The 25,172-nt window shown below is 34.8% G+C and overlaps 1 protein-coding gene and 1 long non-coding RNA gene across 2 annotated transcripts in view; both read left to right on the forward strand.

The window, feature by feature from the left end:
- The first annotated feature begins 1,058 nt into the window (after positions 1-1,058).
- LOC108764193 (uncharacterized) lies at positions 1,059-19,956 on the forward strand. Its single transcript, XR_001940260.1, has 3 exons — positions 1,059-1,145; positions 14,649-14,660; positions 19,947-19,956. It is a non-coding gene; the product is annotated as an uncharacterized LOC108764193 (long non-coding RNA).
- A 1,152-nt stretch (positions 19,957-21,108) lies between these two features.
- Positions 21,109-25,172, forward strand: part of LOC108764173 (uncharacterized) — an 11,694-nt gene continuing 7,630 nt past the window's right edge. The window contains 2 exon segments of the mRNA XM_018512258.1: positions 21,109-21,761; positions 22,238-22,909. Coding sequence (XP_018367760.1) covers positions 21,109-21,761; positions 22,238-22,909 — 1,325 coding nt within the window.

The following is a 25,172-nucleotide window of genomic DNA, read 5'->3' on the forward strand; positions in this document are numbered from 1 at the left end:
TTCGCCAAAATTCACAATTAAAATATGGCTTTTTCAAAGATCCCGGCGGAGGATTAAATATATTCTCATGATGTTGACAATAATATAAACACCATCACCAACATGGTATAGTTTAGAACCAATTACATCTACACTTATATTTTTTAGAGTGTATAATACATTATTTTAAAAAAGCAGTAAATTTCGTATAGAGAAGCAAATTTCAAGCAAGTATATTTAATGTTGTCAATAAAAATGCAGTTACAAATAACTTAAATTTAATGTTCACATGCATTAAATTTCACGCAAATTCACATAAAATTTTATGGAAAATGCATGAAATAAATTTCATAAAATTTCATGTACACAAATATACTTTTTATAGGTACATTAAATTTGATGTAATGTCATTAAATTAAATTTAACTTGTGTAATTTAAAAGTACATCAAATTTCATGATATTTGTAACAGTATAATATTTAATTAACATTGCATTACTAAATCTAGAGCTATTAAATGGGTATCGCAATGTACATCAGTTAAAAGTTTTAACTTTACTTCAAAGGTATCTTTTTGATTACATACATACGTAAGTTATATGCAGGGTTGGCAAACGTTACTTTTCAGTTACTTTGTCATTACTTTCACATCGCAATGTACATCAGTTAAAAGTTTTAATTTTACTTCAAAGGTATCTTTTTGATTACATACGTAAGTTATATGCAGGGTTGGCAAACGTTACTTTTCAGTTACTTTGTCATTACTTTCTATAATAAACAATTTGATAACGATGTTGCACAATTTTTTATGACGGTAACACTAACTAACTAAACGCTAAGGTTGTGTTAAGGTTTAAAAAGTCACTTTGAAAAGTAATTTGTCATCATTACGCGTTACTTACTAAAAAAAAGTAATAAGTAACGAGTAACGGATAACGTTACTCGTTACAAGTAACGCGAGTAAAAAAAGTAACGCGTTACAAATTTATGGAAAAAGGAGTTATTTTTTTCAATAACGAATGACTTTTTCAATCCGTTACAAGCAACGATTGATTTTTCTAACTCCGATGTTGCCATTACCGTCATAAAAAATTCACAATGTCATTATCAAATCGTTATTATAACAAGGTAACGATCAACAAAGTAACGACGTTACTGTCAACCCTAGTTATATGTAGTATCAACGGTCCTGTACTTGCACATGCGAAGCTGCTGCTCATTCAAGCTCGAAAATAGGCGAAGGCGGCGAGACGGATGAGAGTGTAAAATCTACACCGTGATGTTAAATCCCATATTCTTTAGAGCGTACACTTGACATTAATAAGATCGCGTTAATAAAATAAATCACGTAGATTAAGCAGATAACGCACAGCAACGCCATATTCAAACAAAAGTTAAAATTTCCTCTATTCACGTTTCATCGGGATACCGCGTTATTCAAAATATGATCTCCACGAGATCGTTAAGCCTCTTCAAGCCGATGGAATCTTGGAGTAAAATTTACCTCAGAGAATGTAACGCTTCCGGAATTCCGCCGCATCCCGATGGCGTTCTTCGCACGTGTCGCTCCATACGCGAGAATACGTTTGCGGAATATTGAGCGTTTTTTTTACGCGATAATACTTTTCTCGACCTTCCATCATCCCTATTTTTTCTCCGCCGTCGGCCATCACCATCTTCTAGCATCCTGTGCAGGTTGATGGAGGAGAAGGGAAAGGGAATAAGGCGAATTTACCGACGTTAAATCGTCGCGATGGTGTGGCCACGCGAATAAAACTTCGGAAGCAGTTCCTACTGCGGAGCGTCGCCGTCGATATCGTCGGAACGACTACTTTCCTCGTGAGCTAACGAGCGATTTCGTCGCCCCCGATCTCTCTCAGACCCGTTCCCGTACGGCGAACTTTTATGTGCGCGATTGATCGGCTGTAAATGCGGAAAAGCCAAGCGTGCTTTATGTGTCGCGGACGAGAGACACGGTACCATATCGGCGTCTCGCACATTATGCTCGCACGTTGTTACGAAGGAACGCCAAGTGGAATTTTGAGGCAAATCGCTTAGGAAGCGTTCAACCCTTCCATGAAGCGCTCGTTAAATTTTCCGATGTAATATCACTGTGGGATTGGTAAACATTCGGCGCACTAATATGTAGCTTCACCGCAATCACAAAGGAACGTGCCTAAATTAAATTGGAGAGTCGGCGGTAACATTAATATATACGATACATATTTTCAATATTAATAGTTGTCAAGTTGTACTTCATGCAATGCGCGACATATAATTACATGAAATATCACAAAAGAATAAAGTCAATGTAATTTTCTATACGGCAATACAATTTTCTATTGAGGTAAGAGAAAAGATATTCATTTTAAGTAATCCCACACAGTAAAAAAGATAATTTAATTTTAACATTTTTTACATGTCCCAGGAGATCCACTCTAAATTTTAAGTTAAAGTAACTCATTCGTCTTGTGTTATTTATTAACGAACTAGTAATGTTAAATAATTGACACAATACTTTACATTTATATTTGTTATTTTGACTTTAGGGATGATTTAAAACTAACATATAAAATAAGTAGAGTACATAGAAGAGTAGTTGCAGTAACTCGTAAGAAAATGTTAATAAAACATTTTTGTTCGTATAATGTGAATGAAAAAATTCTTAGATATTAAATTGACTTTGAGAAATATAGATTAATTGAAACAATTGTGTTAAAAACACACTCAAAATATTACAAAAATAATAACATATCAGTTGTATGTTGATTTTACATTGAAGTAATAATCAAAATGTGGTAACACAAGAAAAATTCTACATATGGACGCACGATTTTTTACTGTGCATAAACGCTGTTTTTCTATATTTTGTTTTCAGGAAATAATGCGGATATGTCAAGATAAAAAGAACCAAGGAACCTTATTAAATAAGTATTATATAATTTATTTAATAAATGTTATAAAATTATTAGATTAATAAAGGAGATTTTAGCTTTGAAGCCATTAACTATATTTCTCGGTTTGTCTGTGATTTACATCTGCCGCCGCAATTCAGTCCATTTGGCAATCACATGAATATTAGACGGACATCCGGATTTGATTTACTCGTGTAACGCTCTGAATAGTATCCGGATACCTAAATAGCTCGATATTGCTAGCCACATTTTAGTGAAGAAAATTTATCTCATTTCCGATTATCAATTTCTTCTCCAATAACGATAAATTATGATTCCTATCAAAATTATACCATGTAATAATTTAATTTTTGATCAATTTTATGATCAAAAGAAAAAGGACTGAATATTCGCTTCAGATAATTGCACATTGAGTATCGTATATTCTGCCTGATGTTCTATTTTGCGGAAACGGTAAAAGTCTGGACGCCATTCATCTCGAACTGATTACAAGAATATTAATGACGCAAATTTTAATTTCAAAGCAGAGCTGAAACATATTCGATCTTTTAAATATAAATGACCCTCTAATTGCGTACTCTTGTAGGAGATAAAACCTGTATTATAAATTCTCAGAATTTCATTTTGAATTTGATAGAATTACACTCCGAAAAATTAAAATACAATCATTTCTATATTACATCTTCGTTTAGAAAAATAAGTAAAAAGATAAGAAGCTTTTATTCTTCCGATAAGTGCTATCCTCTTCTCTTGATACGATCAAATCGCGATCGATGAAGCAAAGCGTATTGTAACGGACGAGCTTACTTCGAATGGTTACGCCATTCTAGAAATCTCGATATTCAACGCTAGGTAGATTACCCTACTTCGCCCTAATTCGTTTCTGAGGAAACGTTTAACCCGAAATGCGTCCGTTTTTATCGCGCCGACTGGCTTTACCACTGTCTTGTCCCGGATACTGCTAACTCGTGAATTCTTCCAGGATGATAAAAATCGGAGACCGAGTTGAAATATACGCGACACTTTTCTACAACATTGTTATATCGAACGTGACAATATTATTTTTAACAATATCCCCGCTGGAGCTGTGCAACGTTGGAGGGTACACTTCAGTGAAACAGAAATCCAGTTCACCTTTGTGAAATCCGGGAACCCGCAGCAATTACCAGACACTATTATTGCTACCGCGTTAGCCTTTGCGAGACTGCGTTGTGATAAAACGTGCAAAAGTCTACGCGGGTGCTAACATCGTGAATGTACGGTTTACGTAATTACATTCATATCCCGAGAAACAGATTAAAATTTTCCATGAAAAAGTCGCAAGCATTTAAATTGGAAATGCAAAACGCGCGCATGACGTAACAGAAGTAGACACAATCTCAAAAAATATCCGTGGGTGCTTCGAATTTATTCGAATTAAAAAAAAAAAGAACATACAAATTTCTTAATGATAAAAAAAGATAAATACGAAAAAAAATTATTTTAATAGTTAGCAAATTAAGCATAAAGTAACAAACTTATAAACCAGCTTAAATATATTCCATATTAAAACGGCATTTTTAATAGAACATTTTTTATTTGCGATATCATTATAACGTTTTTCGCTTAAATTTTATTTAGAAAAGTTTCTATAATATTTTCAGTCGACAAACACATCTCTCTAGTAGAGATTATATTTTGTTATATTTTTCTATATTTTACTAAATCTCTTTGCAGAGAAGCTCTTAGAAAAATGTTTATTATTAAAAAATCTTTTTCTTTATAAGAAATAGCTTCCGCATTAAATTTCCTTAACGATTTGATAGAATTTCGATGTATCTATTTCCCGTAGCTGCCAACTGAATTTGAATCATTACGCGTTAAGCGTAACGTGCGTCGTCGTGGAATATCAGTCGAACGGCGATCGAACGGCGGACAATTAATCTCGCGTGTTCTTAATAGGAGACTCCTATCGCGAAAGACTTGGAGCGACTTAGCGCGACGCGAGAAACTTTGTTCCGTCCGCGATATCGACGCGAGCGATTACGACTTTCTTGGCTTCATCCCGCAAGCACACTTCTACGTCACTCAATCTACGTAATTGGCTGCAGTTGAAATGCTGGATGAGTAATTCACGTTTGAGAGTAATAAAGAGCAAACTTCCTCGCTCTCGATAATGCCGCTAATGCACACCGCGCGGAAACATACGCCAAACTGGATGAATACTATCGAGAATCGCTCGTGTTTCGATCAGCTATCGGCTCCTATCGCAATAGCGGAAAGATCGCGGTGAAACGAACGAGTCACAGAACGAGTTCCGTATTTACATGTTATGCGAAAGCAAATGCGGACGACGAACTTCGTTATCGTATGCAAAATTCCGTCAACGTGATATTGTTGTCGTTGTTGTCGGATTAATGTAAACCGACACGCAGTATAATTCGAGATATCGAAGGGTCTCGAAAATAACAATTGAAGAAGAAAGATTTGTAACGTCTATTGGAAAAAAAAAATAAATTTTTTTAAAGACTTTCGCGAATATTTTTCGTAGCTTTATTTGATAATGCCGAAACAAATTTAAAACATTTTATTCTATTTTATATATATATATACATGTATATTATTGGAATTAATATCAGTATAGAAAACAAATTAGTATCATGAAGTTTGATATTTACTAAATTTGTCAAAATTAATGATAAACTTTGGAATTAAAAACCAACTTTCTATCTAGTTATAACAATAAACAACATTTTATAATAATAAACAAAATAAAAAATGATGTCCAGTGTTTTTAATCATTGCATTTTATAATGAATGTAGTCAATTATATTAAAGGTTTTATAATTGAAAGATTTGCGCATTGATTACCATACTTAATTCTCATTTCTCCGCTTTTTACTTATCTTTCGTTATTTTATAGCTCTTTTATAATTTCTGTATTTTTTTCTGTATATTATAATTATTATATATTCCGAAATATCACAGAATTTGTACATGAGTTCTATTCGCTTTTTAGCGAAATCACACGGTGAAGTAACGGACTTCGACGAGTGTTCGGCCCTTCGAGAATATCAACGGTCAACGAGCGCCATCGATACTCAGACCTCGCCGAAACTTTCCTCGGGCGTACTTAAAACAAATTAACGCCGTTAATTCCGGGTCCGTTGGCGCGGCGAAGCGGAATGGATGCGACGGACGGAGGGGAGGGGAGGGGGGGAAGGGTGGCGGAAAAGAGAGAAAACGAGGTGGGCGGTAAAATAAAAGGATCTGAATTTATATTCGCACTGATAGCGACCGAGCTGAGAAACTGCTTGACTAGCAAGATAGCGCCAACTCAAGCCAATTACATTCACTTGCTCAGTCTTCTTGCTCTCGTCCTCCTTTAATCAGGGCTGTCCTTTTTGTCTAAGCCAATCTTGTCTCTCATCTTCCGTTTCTCTCCACATCTTCACCCGTCAACCTTTGCGAGCTTCGTCTTTTGTTTGCTCGTCACCTGTCAAGGACATGTCGTCGTTCTGTCTCCCCGTGTTTCCGTGGTGTGCTATCTTGTCGGTGTTATTTTAAGTTCTTACTACTCAACATCGAGTATACTGCTGCGTTGTACGTTTGCATAATAATGATATACGGAAATAGAATTTGTGTAAATATAGTATATCTTACGTACATTTAAAAATTTTTTTATGGCTGTTGAGGATAAAATTAAAAATATACAAAATATATGTATTTTTCAGTATAGATTTTATTTAGTAAAATTTTTTAAAATTTCTAATTTTTTTTATAAGAGACATTTAAAAAATAATAAAAAATGCATTATATTTCACACAACTATACTATTTTTAGTATAGAAATGAAAATATGAGACATCAGACAAAATATCTTTTAGATAATAGCCAACCAATTAATATATATTATATTACATTTGATGCTGTAATGTTTAGTGCTTTAATGCTGTGCATAATGCAATTTCTTTCAAATATATAATGAATACATTTAATTATTCAATTTATAAAGATAAATAGTAATTAATATAAATTTTAAACAGTCGCAATTAGGGTAATTGTCCCAATTACTCTGCCTGTCCCTATTAGGGTGCTTTTATATGTCGATAAGTTATAAAGAAAACTAGCACAAATAAATAAGAAAAAATATTTTTTTTGTTAAGTTAAATTATTAATGCATACGATACCGAAGATATTTTATTTTTTGAGTATTAAAATATTTTAAATATTTTTCGAAAGATCTGAGGAATTTATGTGAATCTAGTAATACGTACCGTAAGATTTTAAGCTTGTCCCTATTAATGTGCTCTGTATTGGAGCTGAGAACGTTGTGTTATGAGTGTACTTTGAAATAAATACAATTGAAATGATGATTTAGGTAATATTAACACAAACAATTAGCTTAAATTTATTACCTGTTTTAGTAACTATATGTTAAAATGAGTTAAATGTGGATAGGCACACAAATTGTGGGGGGCACATTAATAGGGCCATCACCGCTTAGAAGACTCACTAATAGGGACAAAAACACGTTTTCTATTTTTGTCAAAAGCATTATAAAGTATTAACATTTTTTAGATTAAAGAAATATTATAAGAAAAAGAAGTAGTTGAAAAACTGATATTGATTGCAAGCAGTTAAAATTAAAAAGCTACGATATTTAATAATTAATTCAGTAATAAGCAAATTGGCTAAAAGGCACATTAATAGGGGTAGTTACCCTATGTTGCTGATAGCTCGCAGATCTTGCATTTCACGGAGGTTGGGGCAAGTTCGTGTCTCTTACGTTTGTCAAAACGTTCTTACTGCTTTTCTGCGCGCGCGCGCACGTACATGTGTCAGGAATTCGGAATTCAACGTCGCTATCGACAGCTGCATCTTCGCAGTTCGTGCATCTCGAGCTCACGGAGTGCATTACGTATCCACGGCGAAACGTCCGCGACAATCGAGCCCAGTGCGCCACCCGGAAAATATGAGCTTCATCTCGCAAGATGATTCCTTGTTTCCGGTGTTTTATTTTTATGGCAGCTCCGTTTCCCGGTCGATCGCCCCTACTCGAAAACAAATTTATCGCGCTGCTGTCCTCGTCTCGCATTCCCAATGTGCGTCTAAAGCAGCTTATGGTTCTTTCGCTAGGTGCTCGTAGTTTTAGAATAATATATGGGACAGAAAAATAGAATGTATTTCAAAAATCATGAAGATATACAGCTTTTAAAAACTGGGCAAATTTGGAAATCAGAATATCTTACCTATGTATAAATTTATTGAAAAGTTTTCTAAAATTGTATCACAATGAGATTTTTTTATCTAAAGCCTATTATATAATTGCGTAGTGTAATTATATAATTGCGTAGTTGTAAGAATTGATCAATCACAGTCTGATATTAAGTCTGTTTTTTATTGCTGCAATCTCTGAAATATATATGTTTGTTTCACTTCAACTTATTGCACCGTGTGCACCAGTTCAGAAAGTGCAGCAATAAAAAACAGACCTATTCTCCTCATACTCCTGCAAGTACGATCATTTGCAACTACGCTTACGCAATTGTAGAGAATAAGCTCAAAATTATAATTAATCCGTAAACCCTACACATACACTATTAAATCTATACTGCCAAATTTAACCCAATATGAATTGTTTAAAGGCGCCTCTACATAATTCACAAATCGCAAAACGTAGTTCGCAATACTGATGCAGGTCACCGCACGCAAAGTACACACAGATGAAAACTAACCACACGCAATGAAAAAACAAATGCAAATTTTCATTCTACGTCTGCGTTTGCGAACTATGTTTTGCGATTTGCGAATTATTTAGAGACAGCTTAAAACTGTTTAATTCTATTGTTTTATAAAATAACGATATATTTGGTAGGAAGTGTATATAGAAACAGTGGCTAAATTAGGTTAAATTTGGCACTATATGAACAGTGTACTTGCGCGCGTAAACAAATTTACTGAAGTTTATAATAATTAATAACTATCGTTATAAGAAACGATCATGAAAGTAATTAAAGGAGGAGCCATAAAAATCAATAACCTTAGTCACAAAATCAAATAAGAAAATGAGTTGTTTATTCCTAGTAAATAATAGGAAATGGTGTTGTTTCAAGAGAAAAATTTAATATAAAAATATCCAACAAAATCACTCAAGTGTAAATACGCTCAATGGCGAAGCGTTTCAATCTCACCGCAGTAAACACTTTGAAATAAATCGTATTTATCAGAAGTTTTCTATTATTGCTCAAAGCAGCGGATTTCTTATTCAGGATGAACGTAAGCGAGCGATAACGTGATATCGCGAGCTGTACGATAAAATTTCGAATGCCTACCCTTGAGTTATTCTATCCATTCTCCTGAAAATTTGCATTTTCAACAGATTATTATCTATTTGATCTTCTGCTTCGGATCCTCCAAACGTTGTGGTTATCAAACTGAATTTATACGCCGGCAAAGTGACGGCGTCAGCTTCTTGAAGTAAATGATTAATTATCGTAATTTCATCAGTTAGGGCAGACGTCGGGGGGTTCAGGTAATTAGTTGGACACATCCCTCGCAATCGCGATTTCCAAGAGGCGAGAGACTTCGGGCTTTTCCCATCGCGATCCTTCGAAGTTCGAATCCATCGTAACGGTTAATGACAAGGGTGCGAGCTTAACTGCTCGCCGTTTGGCCGCGGATTACCGAATAATCTGTTCGCCGGCACGTTTGCGCGTCTACCATCGAAATCGCCGCTCTTTTCGGTGAACTATGAAGACCGAAGGTGCCGAAATCACGGTGATTCCGCACTTGCGAACTCGCATCAGCGAGCTTGTTACAGCACTCAAACGTTACGGTCCGAAAGACGGAACAAATTAGGATGAGTGGATCACGCGAGGGATATAAATGCAGGCGAGATTAGTTAAGCGTTCTCTCAGGAATGAACCGGTATGTGGGTTGTTACCCATGATCGGGTAAACAGCTCGAGTGATATGTCGCTTACGAGTTCCTTGTGCGGAGTAAGAAGAGAAACTTGACTTCTTCGCTATCTTTCCATCTAAATCATCGAATTATTCGGGCATACTCGTGTAGTTGAACTCACTGTGCGGGAGCAAAGGAACGTCTATAACGTGATAAAGGGTGAGGGAGCTCCGAGTTCCTTTTGTTCCATTAACTTTTTGGCTGCCTTGATTCTCTCCGCTATTCGTTCGCGATAGCTTCCGTTATTATTATGATAATTGGCTAGTCAGAGCTATATGTTTCATCGAAGTATCCACCAAGTGCTCATTAAATTGCAATAATATGTCAACTTATGAGTGTTAATTATATTTCAATTTTACGATTATATAAAAATGGAAATTCTCTTAATTAACGTCCCTCTTTAGTTCTTTTAATTAATAAATTTATTAATTGTATATAAATGTTTAATTGACTGTGTTGTAAAAGTTCAGACAGCATGCATGTCTGAAATCGGTACATAAAAGGTGTCTTCAATTTATAAGACGTTTTTAAGACGCCTTATAACGTCTAAAAGATGTCTTGATAATCTTTAAAACATCTTATGTCTCGATTCTAACATAGTGCGCTCTGGGATATCAAAGCTGGCACATGGAACGACACAGAAAATCTTGTGTCTTAGGTAAAGACTCACCATGCGTGCGGTAGACGTGCAGCTTTCATGCTTTAACCAAAAGGAATATGAAATCAGGATTATCCGCTCTATAGTGTCACTATATTTTCCCAGATCAAAGAAACCGAATCTGTATGCAGTTGCAACCGCTCGCACGTGCATGTGCACCTGTAACGAAGGTCGGTTACAAGACTGTTGTCAATGTTACAGGGTCGAGCCAACATCATGCTAGATAGCAAAAGAGATTGAGTTTATGGTCGTTCCAAGTAGCAACTTGATTTTCTCAGTAGCGGAGCGAGAAAGATAGAAAGATCGCATTTAAGGCACGTGCGTAAAAATTCAAGCCCGCTCGCTTTTTTTTTTTACGATTCTTATATGTTTCGCACGCTTCACTTTGAAGGTTTCTAATTCGAACAAACGTAATAATGGCTTTTTCGTCGCCGATACTTTACGTACGTATGTATATACTTTCCTCAGCGAGAAACAAGCGACGTATCGTCCTCGAATGGTCGCAAAATCTACGCAATGTCGATCGATGACCATCCCAATCCATGGAACCACGAAGACGACCGAACGCGCACCCATGAGACGACTGCGGTTGAAACCCTCCCTTATTCGGCTTAGCATACATATTTATTCCGCTCTCTACCGAGAATTTCCTCCGCCTGAGCTCGGGGACGCCGCCCCTCGAGCAAGGCGTGGTATCGGGCAATAAAAAGGCGAAAGCCCCCCGACTAAAATTTTCCTTTCGCCGTTCACGAAGTTCGGTGGCCGCCAAGCGGCGGTGGAAACCAGAAACGGCAGAGGGGTAGAATCGAGTTTGCATGACATTTAAGAAGCCCGGGCCGCTGTGTTTCATAACCCTTTGACTCCGCCAGGCGAGTCTGATTCCACGCCAGTCAGCGGCTTTCGGTTTCAACGTTTCTCGCTGCGAGCGAGAGGGAGGATGCGCGCCAGGAACATGATGCGAGGTAACCCATTTTCGGATATCGTCGCGTCTATGACCTGTGCTAGGAACAAAGTTGCGCGCCGCGGCATTAGAATTTTAAATCGACATCATCGGCCGCGCGGCTTCGGGACGAGGTCGCAGCGGTTAAAAGAAAAAGAACGACCGCGGGGAGGCAGAGAGTAAGAAACCGGCGATAGAAACTGGAGGCTTGCCGCTCTACTCGACACGTTACGATGTTATTCAAATGTCGCTTGATACCTACGAGCGATGGGATACGTATACGACGTACGCGCGCGATATATAGGTCACATATTTCTCTAAAGACATCGCCGCTCTTCCTACTTGCATCTGTGCGTAGGTGGTTCCCTTTGAACCGCCTTTTCTTCCGCAGAAACTCGGAATTTCATCGTAAAAGTACCATAACTCTTAACACCTATAATTTTCTTGCGATTAAGATTTAAATTATATTAAATATTATATTTATAATTGTTTTATATATTAAATATATAACAGTTAAAATCTATTTCTTGTGACAGTTGAGAAATCTCTTTCTAATTACTTTCGATAATCAATTTTGGAGCAAATAATTTCTCTTGTACGGATTAAACAATAATTAATCTTCTAAAGTTCTCTCGACTTCCATAGACCGGCTTTAACACCTTGTAATATATAGCTGTACAATTTCGTAAACATGCATCATTCATATTTTTGATTATTTTATCTTACGACATACTATTCCGTAATTCATTCGCGTGTAATTCATTCCTCTCATTACATTACGTTAATGTGTACCACAATATATACTATTTATTATATCATATATAATCGCGCGACAGTAGATAGCTCGGGAGTGCACTTCTATATTTGATTTCAAATTGCTATGCTCTCATCCGAGCAACATAATTCTCCATCTATATATAGGTCACCGACGTCGGAGGTCTATAATCTCGACAAGTTTCCACAACTAAGAACACGTGGTGATTTGTCGGTCGACCAGCTGACACTCGTTGATCAATCGACGGGGAAAACGAAAACCGTAATCGATCTGATCGGTCACACGTTTACATGAACGTGAAAGTCTCACTCGTTCACGCATTCCTCGTTCTTGATTTTTGGCAACGCGACCAAAACCTCCGCCTGTCATCTCTCTCGCGACTCGCTTATCTCTCCTACATATCTCCCTCAGATACGTTTCTAGGAGGTAGAAGTCACGTTCTGTGACGTATCCTGTGTTATCCACAGACGCCTCTTCGCCAAACGATGGTGCTCGTGAACCACCTATATCGCTCCGAATTTTATTTAAGTTTCCTTCCGTAGGACGCTCTCCATCCGCAAACTTGCCTCCCATATTTTCCTCAGAAACTGCGCAACATCGACTGCCTGACGGCGGGAATGATATCGAGCTTAAATGCGACTAGCCCTGCTATATGTTTATTTTGTCGAGCGTGACAATGGAATACGTTACCAGCGCGACAACCGTGCGGTTCGATCATTTGCATCCGTTTATTTTGAGAAGGATCGCGGTTCCCTCCACCAGGTTTGAAGCGCGACCGCATTTCGTGTTTCTATCTCGTGAAATATATTCATATCCTACTTTATATCTTATACACTGACGCTGGTTGGATATTTATTATTTTTCTTTCTGGGAGAGATATCAAAAGTTTTCTCATCATCTGCTGGTTATAACAGTAGCTGACTCGGTGTAGCTAAAACTGCGCTTTTAACCTAAAGTAATGACTATAATTGGACAAAACAGTTTTGCAGGGTAAATAAAAAGTAAAACTGTGTAATAAGATAGAAAAATTATAAACGAGAATAGGTAGAACAGTGCTGTTATTACAGAAAAAATTTTAAGAGATGAAAAATGGAATATTTGCGAAATAACGATTACATGTAACTTTTCAAATGGATGACAAAGAAATTTATCCCAAACGGACTTCACACCGTTTTGGGCAAGTGTAGTTGTACAATTGCGTAAAGTTGTAGATAAGTGATTGTAGTTGTAAGAATTGATCAATCACAGTCAATATATTCTCCTCATTGGTTCTCAGTAGTTCTATAGTCAATTATTATACAACTACAACCATTTATTATGCAACTATATTTACGCAATCGTAGAATGGGCTTAATGTTACACGGCGTTTGGATATTCCCCCCTTTCAACTTCGTCTTTTTATCTTCCAGTCGCACCCGTTACTCCTGGCGCGTGTCTCTCGCGTTTTCATTAAAAGTCGTCACTCAAGCGTTTCCCGCTGCTACATATTAATGTTGCCCCCTTTCCCCTATCGCAGTAATTCTTTCGTAGAAACGCATCATTCCCGTGACGTTACGCGGCGAGCTTCCTCGCTTGGGAAACGATATAAAATCCTCTCAAACCAGATGCACCCGCCAACATTGGGATCCAAGTAGCCTTGAGCTGGCTTCGCTTGTAGCGCTCGTTACGTTACTGCTGGTAATTAAATCAGCCGGTCGGCCCTTTACGCGGCGAATGAAAGAAATTTTGCCTTATTCTACGCGCGCAACAGAACTTGCAATTCAAGCCGCGATGAAGTCTACTGCAAAATTCACCTGCATTCAGCTGCACGCGCGCTCAGGCTACGAGCTTTATTCTTTGGCGGTCCTTTATGTACTGCAAATACATTCACTAAAATACAAACGCACTACTATCATATTTTCGTTATTTGCATACTGAAAGCAATGCGTCAATCTTGAATTCTGTCGGAGATATTGCAATTATTAGATTTTGTTATGGCAGCGCTATCTGAATAAATCTTTCTATCATGTTGCATCAAAGCTTAGCAACTTATTATTGACTTGTATTACCAACTTGATTACTTATTAATAACTATTTAAATTCATAAATTTCTGCATATACCGTATTAAACAAGCATAAATCATAAGTTCATTTTTCTTTTATTTTTTCTTCCATTTTTAAGTTTACCTTATATCTAGAAAATCATACATATCTAGTCTAAGAGGAGAACGTGCAACTGGCATATGAGCAAAAATTTCTTTCTTTAATGCCAGCTTCCACCTATTTATGCGTCGCTCAAGAGAGTCACCATGGGACAGAAAACGTACGAGACAAATATCTCAATTCTTCCCGCGATCGAAGCACCCTTGAAAAAGCCACACCCTTTTCGTCTCATTCTCGAGAACAGTTACGAAAAGTGTCCGTGAAAGTGTGTCCCGGGAGGACGGTGGTCGCGAAAAGAGCAAAATGCAAGAGTAAAAAAATCCGCAAGGCAACCAAGAGCGAATTTACATTGGTATTCAATGGCTGCGATTGAACTGTGGATTTTTGGGGAGGGTTAAAATGGTGGAGAAGTAGGCGGAACGGGAAAACTCATCAAAACGAAATCCAGGATTCGGACCGACCGTAGCGGCGCGGCGAATCCCTTGAAAAAATACGGATATATTTTATATCACTTTCTGCTCATATTCAAACGCTTTTTTTTCCTCCTCCTCCCCCCGCCTACCCCCGCTTTTTCCCATCTCCCCGCGCGTGTTCTCCCCTCGCGACGATCTCCGCCGATCACCACCCTTTCACCACCCCGTTTCTCTGGTCGTCTAGCGTGACGTGAAAAAGCCACGCTCCACTCTCGCAGAACGTCAAAGCAAAATTCATAAAAATATATGTGATTAAAGTAACTTAGTGTAAGATACACTGTGATATTCGACGTGAAGAACGCTGGTAATTATGTTTGCTGGATTATATCGCAGCTTGAATAGAAAAGTCACCAAAACTCATAGACTGAGGGTAAACATCGGGGAAAACAGCGAGTAATGACAATAAAATAACAAATGAATGTACCAATTACAATAATTATTTAAATCGATAGAAAGTGCAATTAATATAGAAACTATTCGTTTCTAGATTTAAGGTTCGTTTTTTATTTCTGTACACTCTAAACTACTTGAGTGCACATAACTGTATAATAAATTGAAATAAAATAAATTTATTTATTTCACTTCAACTTATTGCATCGTGTGTATCAATTCGGAGAGTGCAGGAATAAAAAACAGATCATATTTTTCTTGCAAAATATTAAATAATTTAGCACAATGAATTATATATATTTCAGAAATATAATATTAATATGATAAAAGAATAAAAAGAAAAAGATGAGTATTATATAATAAGATAAAATAATACAAATAAAATTTGATTTGCACAATAATAAAATCAAGGAAAAACAAAAATTGAATAAATTATGTGTGAGAATTATAAATTATATCTAAATTTAGATAACTTTTCTGTTTAATCAATCCTTTAGTTTGTTAATAAGCAATATGACAGTCAATGACAAGGTAATATCTCTAGAGTTCCTTTTAACTGAGGACGTAGTAAAATTGCGTCTCCCTCTCTGATGTGGTCATAGCTTTCAACAATTTTGTCGAGGAATTTCAATTAGTACCGAGCTGATATTGGTCCAAATACATCTTTAACGAAACTGCGACGTTATTCAGTCGATAGTGATGCGCGATAGCGAAATATAGGTACCTACCATGACAGTAATAATATCAATCATGTATTATCATATTCCGTTTCGAATATGAAACATACTGAGGTTTATAATTGAAAACTACAGATAACAAAAGATAAATTAAAAATATACTAGGGGAGAATAGCTGATTGCATATCAGTTGCCTAAATCATATCTCATCAAATTATTTAATTTTTAAGTAATATACAGATAGCATTTGGTAACAAAAATATAAGATAAATGAAAAATGAGTAATATAAACAAAAATTTTACAGATAATTACAACTAATTTCATGCGCGTGTAACACTTTAAAAAAACAAGTAAAACTGATGTACTTAACTTTCATCAATTTATCTGATAAAAATGTATTTGTGCAATCTTATTCGTATTTTTATATTTTTATAGAAAAAAGTTTATTATAGAAGATTTTACATTCATCGTATATAAATATTTTCAATTACTATACACGGTATCTGATAAAGATCATAACAACGTTTAAGAGTAGATTCCTGAGATCATTTTAAGATAAAAACCTTAACGTAAATTTTAACGTCTTTATAACGAAGATATCAAAATTTTTATATTCATATTAGAATTATAAATCATAACTTAATAATGACTGATAATGCTGATATGCCCCATAGAAATATTTCAGAAATATTCTAAAAATGTTTCATTGTAAGATATAAACTATTCCAGAAATATTTCATAAAATATTTCTAAAATATGAATATCCAGGAGATCATTTTTAAATATCCTTTTTCTACAATATTTCTAAAATATTTTTGTGAAACATTTAAATGCAATATTTTAAAACGTCTTTATAAAACAGTTTTACAATATATTTTTGAAATATTATATTAAAGTATTTCAAAAAAGAAATCACATAAATATTTCATGCTGCATAGAATTATCAAAAATGATTATTATTGTAGTCAAGTTAAGGTGGTCACATTACTTGAATAATTCCAGTTAGTATTCTAATATTAAAATGCGGAGTAACTACTTATAATTTCAATCTCTATGTAATATTCAATTTATGTAACTTTAATTACAAATGAATATGAAGATAGGTCAAACGAGGTTAAAAATAAGATGATAAAGTTTATTAAGATATTAATTTATCATAAAAGATATGAGAGTATTTTACAATCATTAATAAATAAAACGTTTTGACTTTACTTACAATTAGTCATCCTCAGCCATCACAATAATAAGAGTAACTTTAATTATTACGGACTCTTTAGAGATAAACTCGTAATATACTAATACTAGTTTTAATGTCAGTATTAATTATAATTGAAACATACATCAGATATAGTATATTTGTATTCTTTCTCGAAAGTAGATATATACATAGATCATTATGTATAATGAACACAAAAGTGACATATTTTAATAAACAAGATAAGATTTTTTTAAAACTGTATTTTATTTATTTAATTCATAATTAATTATACGTATAAACAACTTATTATACATGTACCTAAAACATCAAGTTTCAATTATCAATGTTTATTTGCGTATAAATCAGCGCCAAATAAAAAATATAATAAAATGTTATTTAAGTAGTACGCATTCGGCAACTCTTCCCTATATCTCAATGCGAAGAAATTAATATTTTTCGATGAATTCGAGTCATTACAAATAGTTTTCCGTAATTCTATATTTTTATGTTAACACCACGGACGCAAATTACATATAAATTTTGTAAAAATCGTCACCACGTATATACCGCTTTTTCGCGAAGGAATGCAGTTGGACTGGAACGCTCTCACGGGTTCACCGAGCTACCGCAATATTTGCCAGGATGACGTAATTGCACTAATGACAAAGTCACGACGTGAGCGTCAAGGACGCAAAGAAGAATGGCGTGAAACGGTTGACAGGCAGCTAGTAATATCGTGCACCCCTACATAAGCGAAACCTCCCTTTCTGCGTGAACGAAAGACCATCTCCCACGTCCAACTCGGTTTTCCTCGAGACTTCGTTACGTATTCATAAATGGAACGCATTTGGAATATAGGCGGCGGTCGGAACACGCGGAATTCGTAATGCCGGTCAGCGACGTGTTTCGCGCACGCAGAGTCGTGCGGAGCTGAACCGAGCCATAGTAAATTATTCGCTCGCTTTTGTAGTTTTGACATTGAAGTATCATCGCGGACCGATATTTTGCAGCACCATTAATGCAAAGTTCTGGAAGAGCGTTCTGTAAAGTTGATAGTATTTGAGTTTTGAGTAAAAAATTATTGAAGACCATATTCGGCAATTTTTTGTGATTAATATCTTCTTAATTATTGCGAACATTGCAAAATGGTAGAGTACTTTTCGACTCAATTTAGTCACATCTACCTCCCTGCGAATCATTGCTAGAGTCTCGCCGGATATCCGATATATTCATTGTTAAATCGATTTATTTAAGATACCGCGCGTCCGAAATGTTCGGACAATCGCGTATATGAAATTAATTTATCTCAAATGTAACCGTGCGCCGAAACGTTCAGACTTTCATTCGATTTGAGACGCTAATAATTCCTCCTAAATTGAAAAACTGTAAAGTACGTTTATTACAAAAAATATTACCTCAACCAGGATTCGAACCCGGGACATCTCGACTTTCCGGGACGAGTATCTTAGCCAACGCCACCGCTAAGGCTTTGGGGGGAAATATTCTTCACAATAACTAATATGTATAGTGAGAGATCGCGTAACAAGGCAGCGTGTTTTAAATTTACGATCGATGTAAATGACCGTTCCGACGTGCGATCATATCTTAAACAAATCGATTCAACAAAGAATATATATCGTATTATTTGATACATCTAAAATCTTTGACTGTTCATTGATGGTCTCTATCATATTTATGTTCTCATTTACACAGTCGTTTGTAAATTTATTACTTAATTTAATTTATCACTTTATTACAATTACTGTGAAAATCAATGTCGCAATAATCACACAGAAATAGTAAAGAAATGTATTTTCACATTTTGTAAGCTACATTCTGTCAAAAAAGTACCGGGAATTGGTCAATAAAACACAAAATAGTTATTATTCATTCAAATTTATTGTATCGCCTTCAAAGTAGCCCCCTTCCGAAATAATACACTTATGCCAACGAATAATCCAATCATCAAAACGTTTTTTAAACGCATTTTCCGAAATCGACTTCAGTTCTCGCCGCGAATTCTCTTTTATGTCTTCTATCGACTGAAAACGAGTGCCTCGAAGTGGTAATTTGAGTTTTGGGAAAAGAAAAAAGTCAGCCGGAGCCATATCAGGTGAATACGGTGGTTGTTCGATGATATTTGTTGAGTTTTTGGCCAGAAATTCGTTCACAATGATAGCCTTGTGAGATGGTGCGTTATCGTGGTGCAAAATCCATGAGTTTTTTTTCCACAAATCTGGCCTTTTTCGACGAATTTGCTATCTCAAACGCCGCATAACGCCCAAATAATATTCTTTATTTAAATGACGATTTTTCACCATTTCCTTCACTTTATCGATGTTAACTTCAGTTGAAGACGTTGATGGCCGACCAGAGCGAGACAAATCTTTCACCACATCTCGACCGCTTTTCAATCCACTGTACCACTCATATGCACGTGTTTTTGATAAAGTCGATTCACCGTAAGCCTTCTGTAACATCTTCAGCGATTCGGCACACGAAATTCCATTTGCAATACAAAATTTGAGACAAATTCTTTGTACGATCTTTTTATCCATTGTAAAAATCGCAAAGCACTCTTGAGATGAACTGACGAAATCGAGCACTATAAACAAATTAAATGACAGATGGCACTCAAACTACGCGTCAGTATAGAGGACAATTATGCCAACTTACATTAGCGACAAAAAGAATTTTGACAATTCCTTTAAGTGGGCTTTTTAAATGATCAATTCCCGGTGGTTTTTTGACAGAATGTATACTAATTTTCATGGCTAAACTTTATTTTGTAGTCAAGAGATGGGTAAATAAATAATATTAATTTTTTAATTTAAACGTTCAAGAACAGTGTACTATAGATACAAACAATAATAATGTAATCTTCTTACGGACTCTCCCACAATTCAATCACAAAAAACTCCAAAACCAGAGCGAATGAGAATCAACGTGGTAATTAATACGCAATCTTAATTCTTCAACTCAAAAAATAGATTCTTTATTCCAAAAATAGTACGTTTCAGTTCACTTTTTAACCATCTTCAACAAAACAAATTTAAAATATCAATCCCTTCATGTCAAAGAAAAAATCACCATCAGATTAGGAGATATGAAGTTATAATCTATTCGAAACATTAAAATTATCTTATAAATATTTCTATTGAACAAGTTTCTATGTCTTGGGGTAAGTCACCAGTTTTATTGTTAATTTAAAACCATGTGGAAAGTCGTGCGCCCATAGTCAGTCTACCTCATTCCACCCTCCGCCACAATACTGCTTCGAATTATCGACTTTCCACGCAAAATGGGGAAATAACTATCGACTTTGATTGTTAATGACTTTAACGAAGCACGAGTTCTTCTTCTTACATTAGGCCTCTGGCCTGTGTTACACCTCTCTCATATACTTGTGATGAGCACGCTGATTATTCAATTGCCACGAGCATGTGGGACCTACAATTTTAGCACAAGTCCCGGTGAAAAATTGGAGGTTACTCAGAAACATGACCTTGACAACATTCGTCAATGTCAAGGCCATCGGCAGTTGCTCCCCTTTTCTGTAATTTTATCATTAATTTATTATTTTATTTAATTTATTCACTTCAATGTTTATCACAATAACTGTGATAAACGATGTCGTAAATAATATCGAAATAGTAAAAAAATATTTTTCAAATTTCGTAAGCTATACTAATTTTCATGGTTAAACTTTATTTTCCAAATAATATAGCATAATTTTCTAACAAAAATGAGCAAAATAAATAATTAATTTTTATTTAAATATTTAATAACACACACACACATACACACAAATCGAATCAGTGGAAACGGAACTTCTTGACTCTTAACTGAAAAATTCACTCAGTATAATAATGTTTACAATTTAGTGAAATATTACATGTTTCGCTTTCTCTCTTATCACTTTCTTTTCATTGACCTTTCCTAAACAGTTTCTCGGAATATTTTCCTTCGCATAACCGCTATTTCGTATTTAGTAATACATCGCGACACTGTGCGGATGTAATGGCAGCTCAGAAATCATCAGACAACTGGGTGTGGAACCATGTTCTTGAAGTAGACAATGTTGGTGTACAATGCAATATAGATAGTTGTGATCAAACTTATATTGATAATACAAGTATATCAAAAAGTCAATTCATAACACAGATAAAGGAACATTTATGCCATCAGCACGGAATATGGACTGAAGAAGATCGCAAAAAATGGAAAAACGATAATAGCTTGGTATGGAAATATTTCAACAAAGTAGACTTATACAAAGGAAAATGCAAATTTTGTGATAGTGTAAAAAATGGAGCATATTTACCAAACCTAATGTCACATCTGCGAAAAAAGCATAGTCAAGAAATAAGAGCTGCTGTACAAAAAGAAATTACAACTAAGTCGCTATGGCTTTATTTCGAAATTTGTGAGGAACAATTTAATGCACAGTGTAAACGTTGCAATTGTTCTATGGACATATTTTACGGAACAGATGCCTTAATACATCACATTTGTGCAAAAAAGATTCAACGTTTAGAGTTTCGACAAAAATCTAAAGATAATAAGGTGAACAGAATGACACAACAATCTATAGCCGATAAAAATACAAGTACAAGTTCACATGACGATAGTATAAATAGACAAGTTCTTGGAAATCCAGAAAGTGAACGAAGGTAACTGTTATTTAATTAAAATGTTTATCTATTTCACTTTTCTTAAGTTTTTAATATATCATCTAAACTTTAATGTTCATTAAAAATTTAGTATATTATTTAATTTAATCTATTTATTTCAACGTTTATTAACGTTACAATAAACAGTGATAACTGATGTGTAGTAGTCTGTAGTAAAAAATAAAAAAATATTTTCAAATTATATAAACTTGTACCAATTTTCATTGTCAAATTTTATTTTCAAGTCAAGATGTGTAAAATATATAATGTTAATATTAATCTGATTGATAGACAACAGAAATCGAATAAGTAGGAATTAACCTATATGATTCTTACTAAAAAAAACTGAAAGATTTGATCAATAACCTTAAAATATTAATAAAAAATTGCACATTTCACTCTCTCTTCTATTATCAATCTTTCCTAAACAGCTTCTCTGAACATTTTCCTCGCCTTAATCGGTATTTCGTATTTAGTAACACATCGCGACACTGTGCGGATGTAATGGCAGCTCAGAAACCATCAGACAACTGGGTGTGGAACCATGTTCTTGAATTAAACAATTTGACATTACAGTGCAAAATATACAGTTGTATTCAAACTTATGCAGTTAAAAGGAACAAGTTAAAAATGACATTTCGAATAAAAGCACATTTATACCATAAGCATGGAATATGGAGTGTAGAAGATCGCTTAAAATGGGAAAACAACAATGACTTGATATGGCGATATTATGACAAAGTAGGCTTGTACAAAGAAAGATGTAACTTTTGTAAGAATGTTTATCATGAGGCATACATACCGTGTCTAAATCTGCATCTGCAAAGATGGCATAGTCAAGAAGTAAGAGATGTTGTACGAAAAGAAATTACAACTAAGTCGCTATGGCTTTATTTCGAAATTTGTGAGGAACAATTTAATGCACGGTGCAAGCGTTGCAATTTTAAAATGGACATATTTTACGGAATAGATGTCTTAATAAATCACATTTGTTTAAAAAAGAATCTACATTTAAAGTTTCTACCAAAATCTAAAGATAATGAGGTGAACAGAATGACACAACAATCTATAGCCACTGAAATTGCAAATACAATCTCCCATCATGATGATATAAATTGGCCAGCTCCTCGAAATCAAGACCAACAAAGGTAACTCTTATATAATAAAAATATATATTAATATAAAGTAAAGAAATCAAAGCCTTAAACGGTCTAGCTGGATCTTAATGCTTGTATGATTCTCATGTGAATTTATATACTACGTATGTAGTCCTACAAAAACGCGCGTCGAAAAATTTTCGGTCTTGAAACGCTAACTCTACTAAACTACCGCAGTAATATCACGAGTCAAATTGACTGGCAATTTAACAAATTATTGATGCTTATTCGCATCTTCGAAACGATCTTAATAGTGTTGAATGACATATTAAAATCTGTAAATAATTAATTCTTATTGCGAAAAATATTACCTCGGCCGGGAGTCGAACCCGGATCTCTGGCATACCGTGCGAGCGTCCTAAGCCTTTAGACTACAGAGAGATAATTTGTCAAATTGCCAGTCAATTTAACTCGTGATATTACTGCGGTAGTTTAATAGAGTTAGCGTTTCAAGACCGAAAACTTTTCGACGCGCGTTTCTGTGGGAAACATACGTACTATACGTACTATATAAATTCACATAAGAATCATACATGCATTAAAATCCAGCTAGACCGTTTAAGGTTTGATTTCTATAGTTTATGTTATCATATATACGGTCCTATAATATATTATATTAAAAATATTAATATTTTTTTTTCTTAAGTTATAAATACATAACGTATACTTTAAGTACATTACAAATTTAGTATATTACTTAATTTACTTCAATGTTTCGCAATCGGTAAAATACATATTTATGAGTTTCAACAATCACACTATTAGCGTATTTTATAGCAGCACAGGAATAAATGACTTAAGATCTCACTGTCTATATCAAATAAATGAAGATTCAACATATGAAGAAGGAGCAGCAGATAATAGCGAGTATAGAATGATGCAACAAGACGTACCAGTAGAAAATATGGCTACAAGTTATCATCATGAAAGTACATATTGGTACGGTCTTGGAAATCAAGATGGTCAACAAAGGTAAATATGATACTAATATCAATATATTTTATTTTTCTTTAAATATTAATATATTCTATTATATAGAGGAAAGCCCCCTATTATGAGATAGGCGTTTGATATCGGATAACGGCGTTTTTGCTAAACTAATAAACGATATCTATTGGTTCCACCATGAACTTATTGCTCTTGGATTGAAAAGTATTTAGTAGAAAATTCATTATTAGATCATGTCTGTAGTTATTGTAAAACAAGATATTAGAATTTGGATATCTTCAAATTTCATTGAGATGAGCCTTTAAACTTTGTTTATTATTTAATAAATAAATATTTGGCAATAAATTCTTCATGTAGTGATAAAATAAGGTCGTACTAAAAATACGGGATATGTTGAATTGTTTAATTATAGAAGTTAGATTTGGTGATCTTAAAATCATAAGGCGTGAAAATCGTAATATGAGATACTCAGATATACTATTTCTCTCAGGATACTATTTCTAATTTGAAATAATCCATGCTCCTATGTCATAGTGAAAGTCGTTGCTAAAGTATAAATGTTATTATACAATAATAAAAAAGACAACCGGAATAAACGTCGAGTGCCTATTTCTACGATGCTTGATTTCAACTACCTAAAGACGAGTTCTGGGTATAATCTATCGCATGCTCATTTTTCGCGTACGCTGGCTGTGTTTGCTTGTATTTTAGGAACATTAAATAAAGTTTTTTAATTGCAATGTACTGATATACTTTGCGTTTTAATATCGATTTCTCGGGGCATCTGATATTAGGAGCACAATTTTTTGAATTTGCGATTTGCTCACTTTTTATATTTGTTTAATTTAAAAATAATATAATATATTATAGGACCGTATATGTGATAACACAAACTATAGAAATCAAAGCCTTAAACGGTCTAGCTGGATCTTAATGCTTGTACGATTCTTATGTGAACTTATATACTACGCATGTAGCCCCAGAAACGCGCGCCGAAATGATTTTTCAGTCTTACCTACAGTGCGAGTATGGTATGCAAGATATCCGGGTTCGACTCCCGGCCGAGATAATATTTTTCGCAATATGAATTAATTATTTACAGATTTTAATATGTTATTCATCTATATTAAAATCGTTTCGAAGATGCGAATAAGCATCAAAAATTTGTTAAAATTGCCAGTCAATTTAACTCGTGATATTACTACGGTAGTTTAATAGAGTTAGCGTTTCAAGACCGAAAAATCATTTCGGCGCGCGTTTCTGGGGACTACATACGTATAGTATATAAATTCACATAAGAATCATA

Source organism: Trachymyrmex cornetzi, unplaced genomic scaffold (genome assembly GCF_001594075.2).
Source record: "Trachymyrmex cornetzi isolate Tcor2-1 unplaced genomic scaffold, Tcor1.1 scaffold4, whole genome shotgun sequence".
Lineage (NCBI taxonomy): Eukaryota > Metazoa > Arthropoda > Insecta > Hymenoptera > Formicidae > Trachymyrmex > Trachymyrmex cornetzi.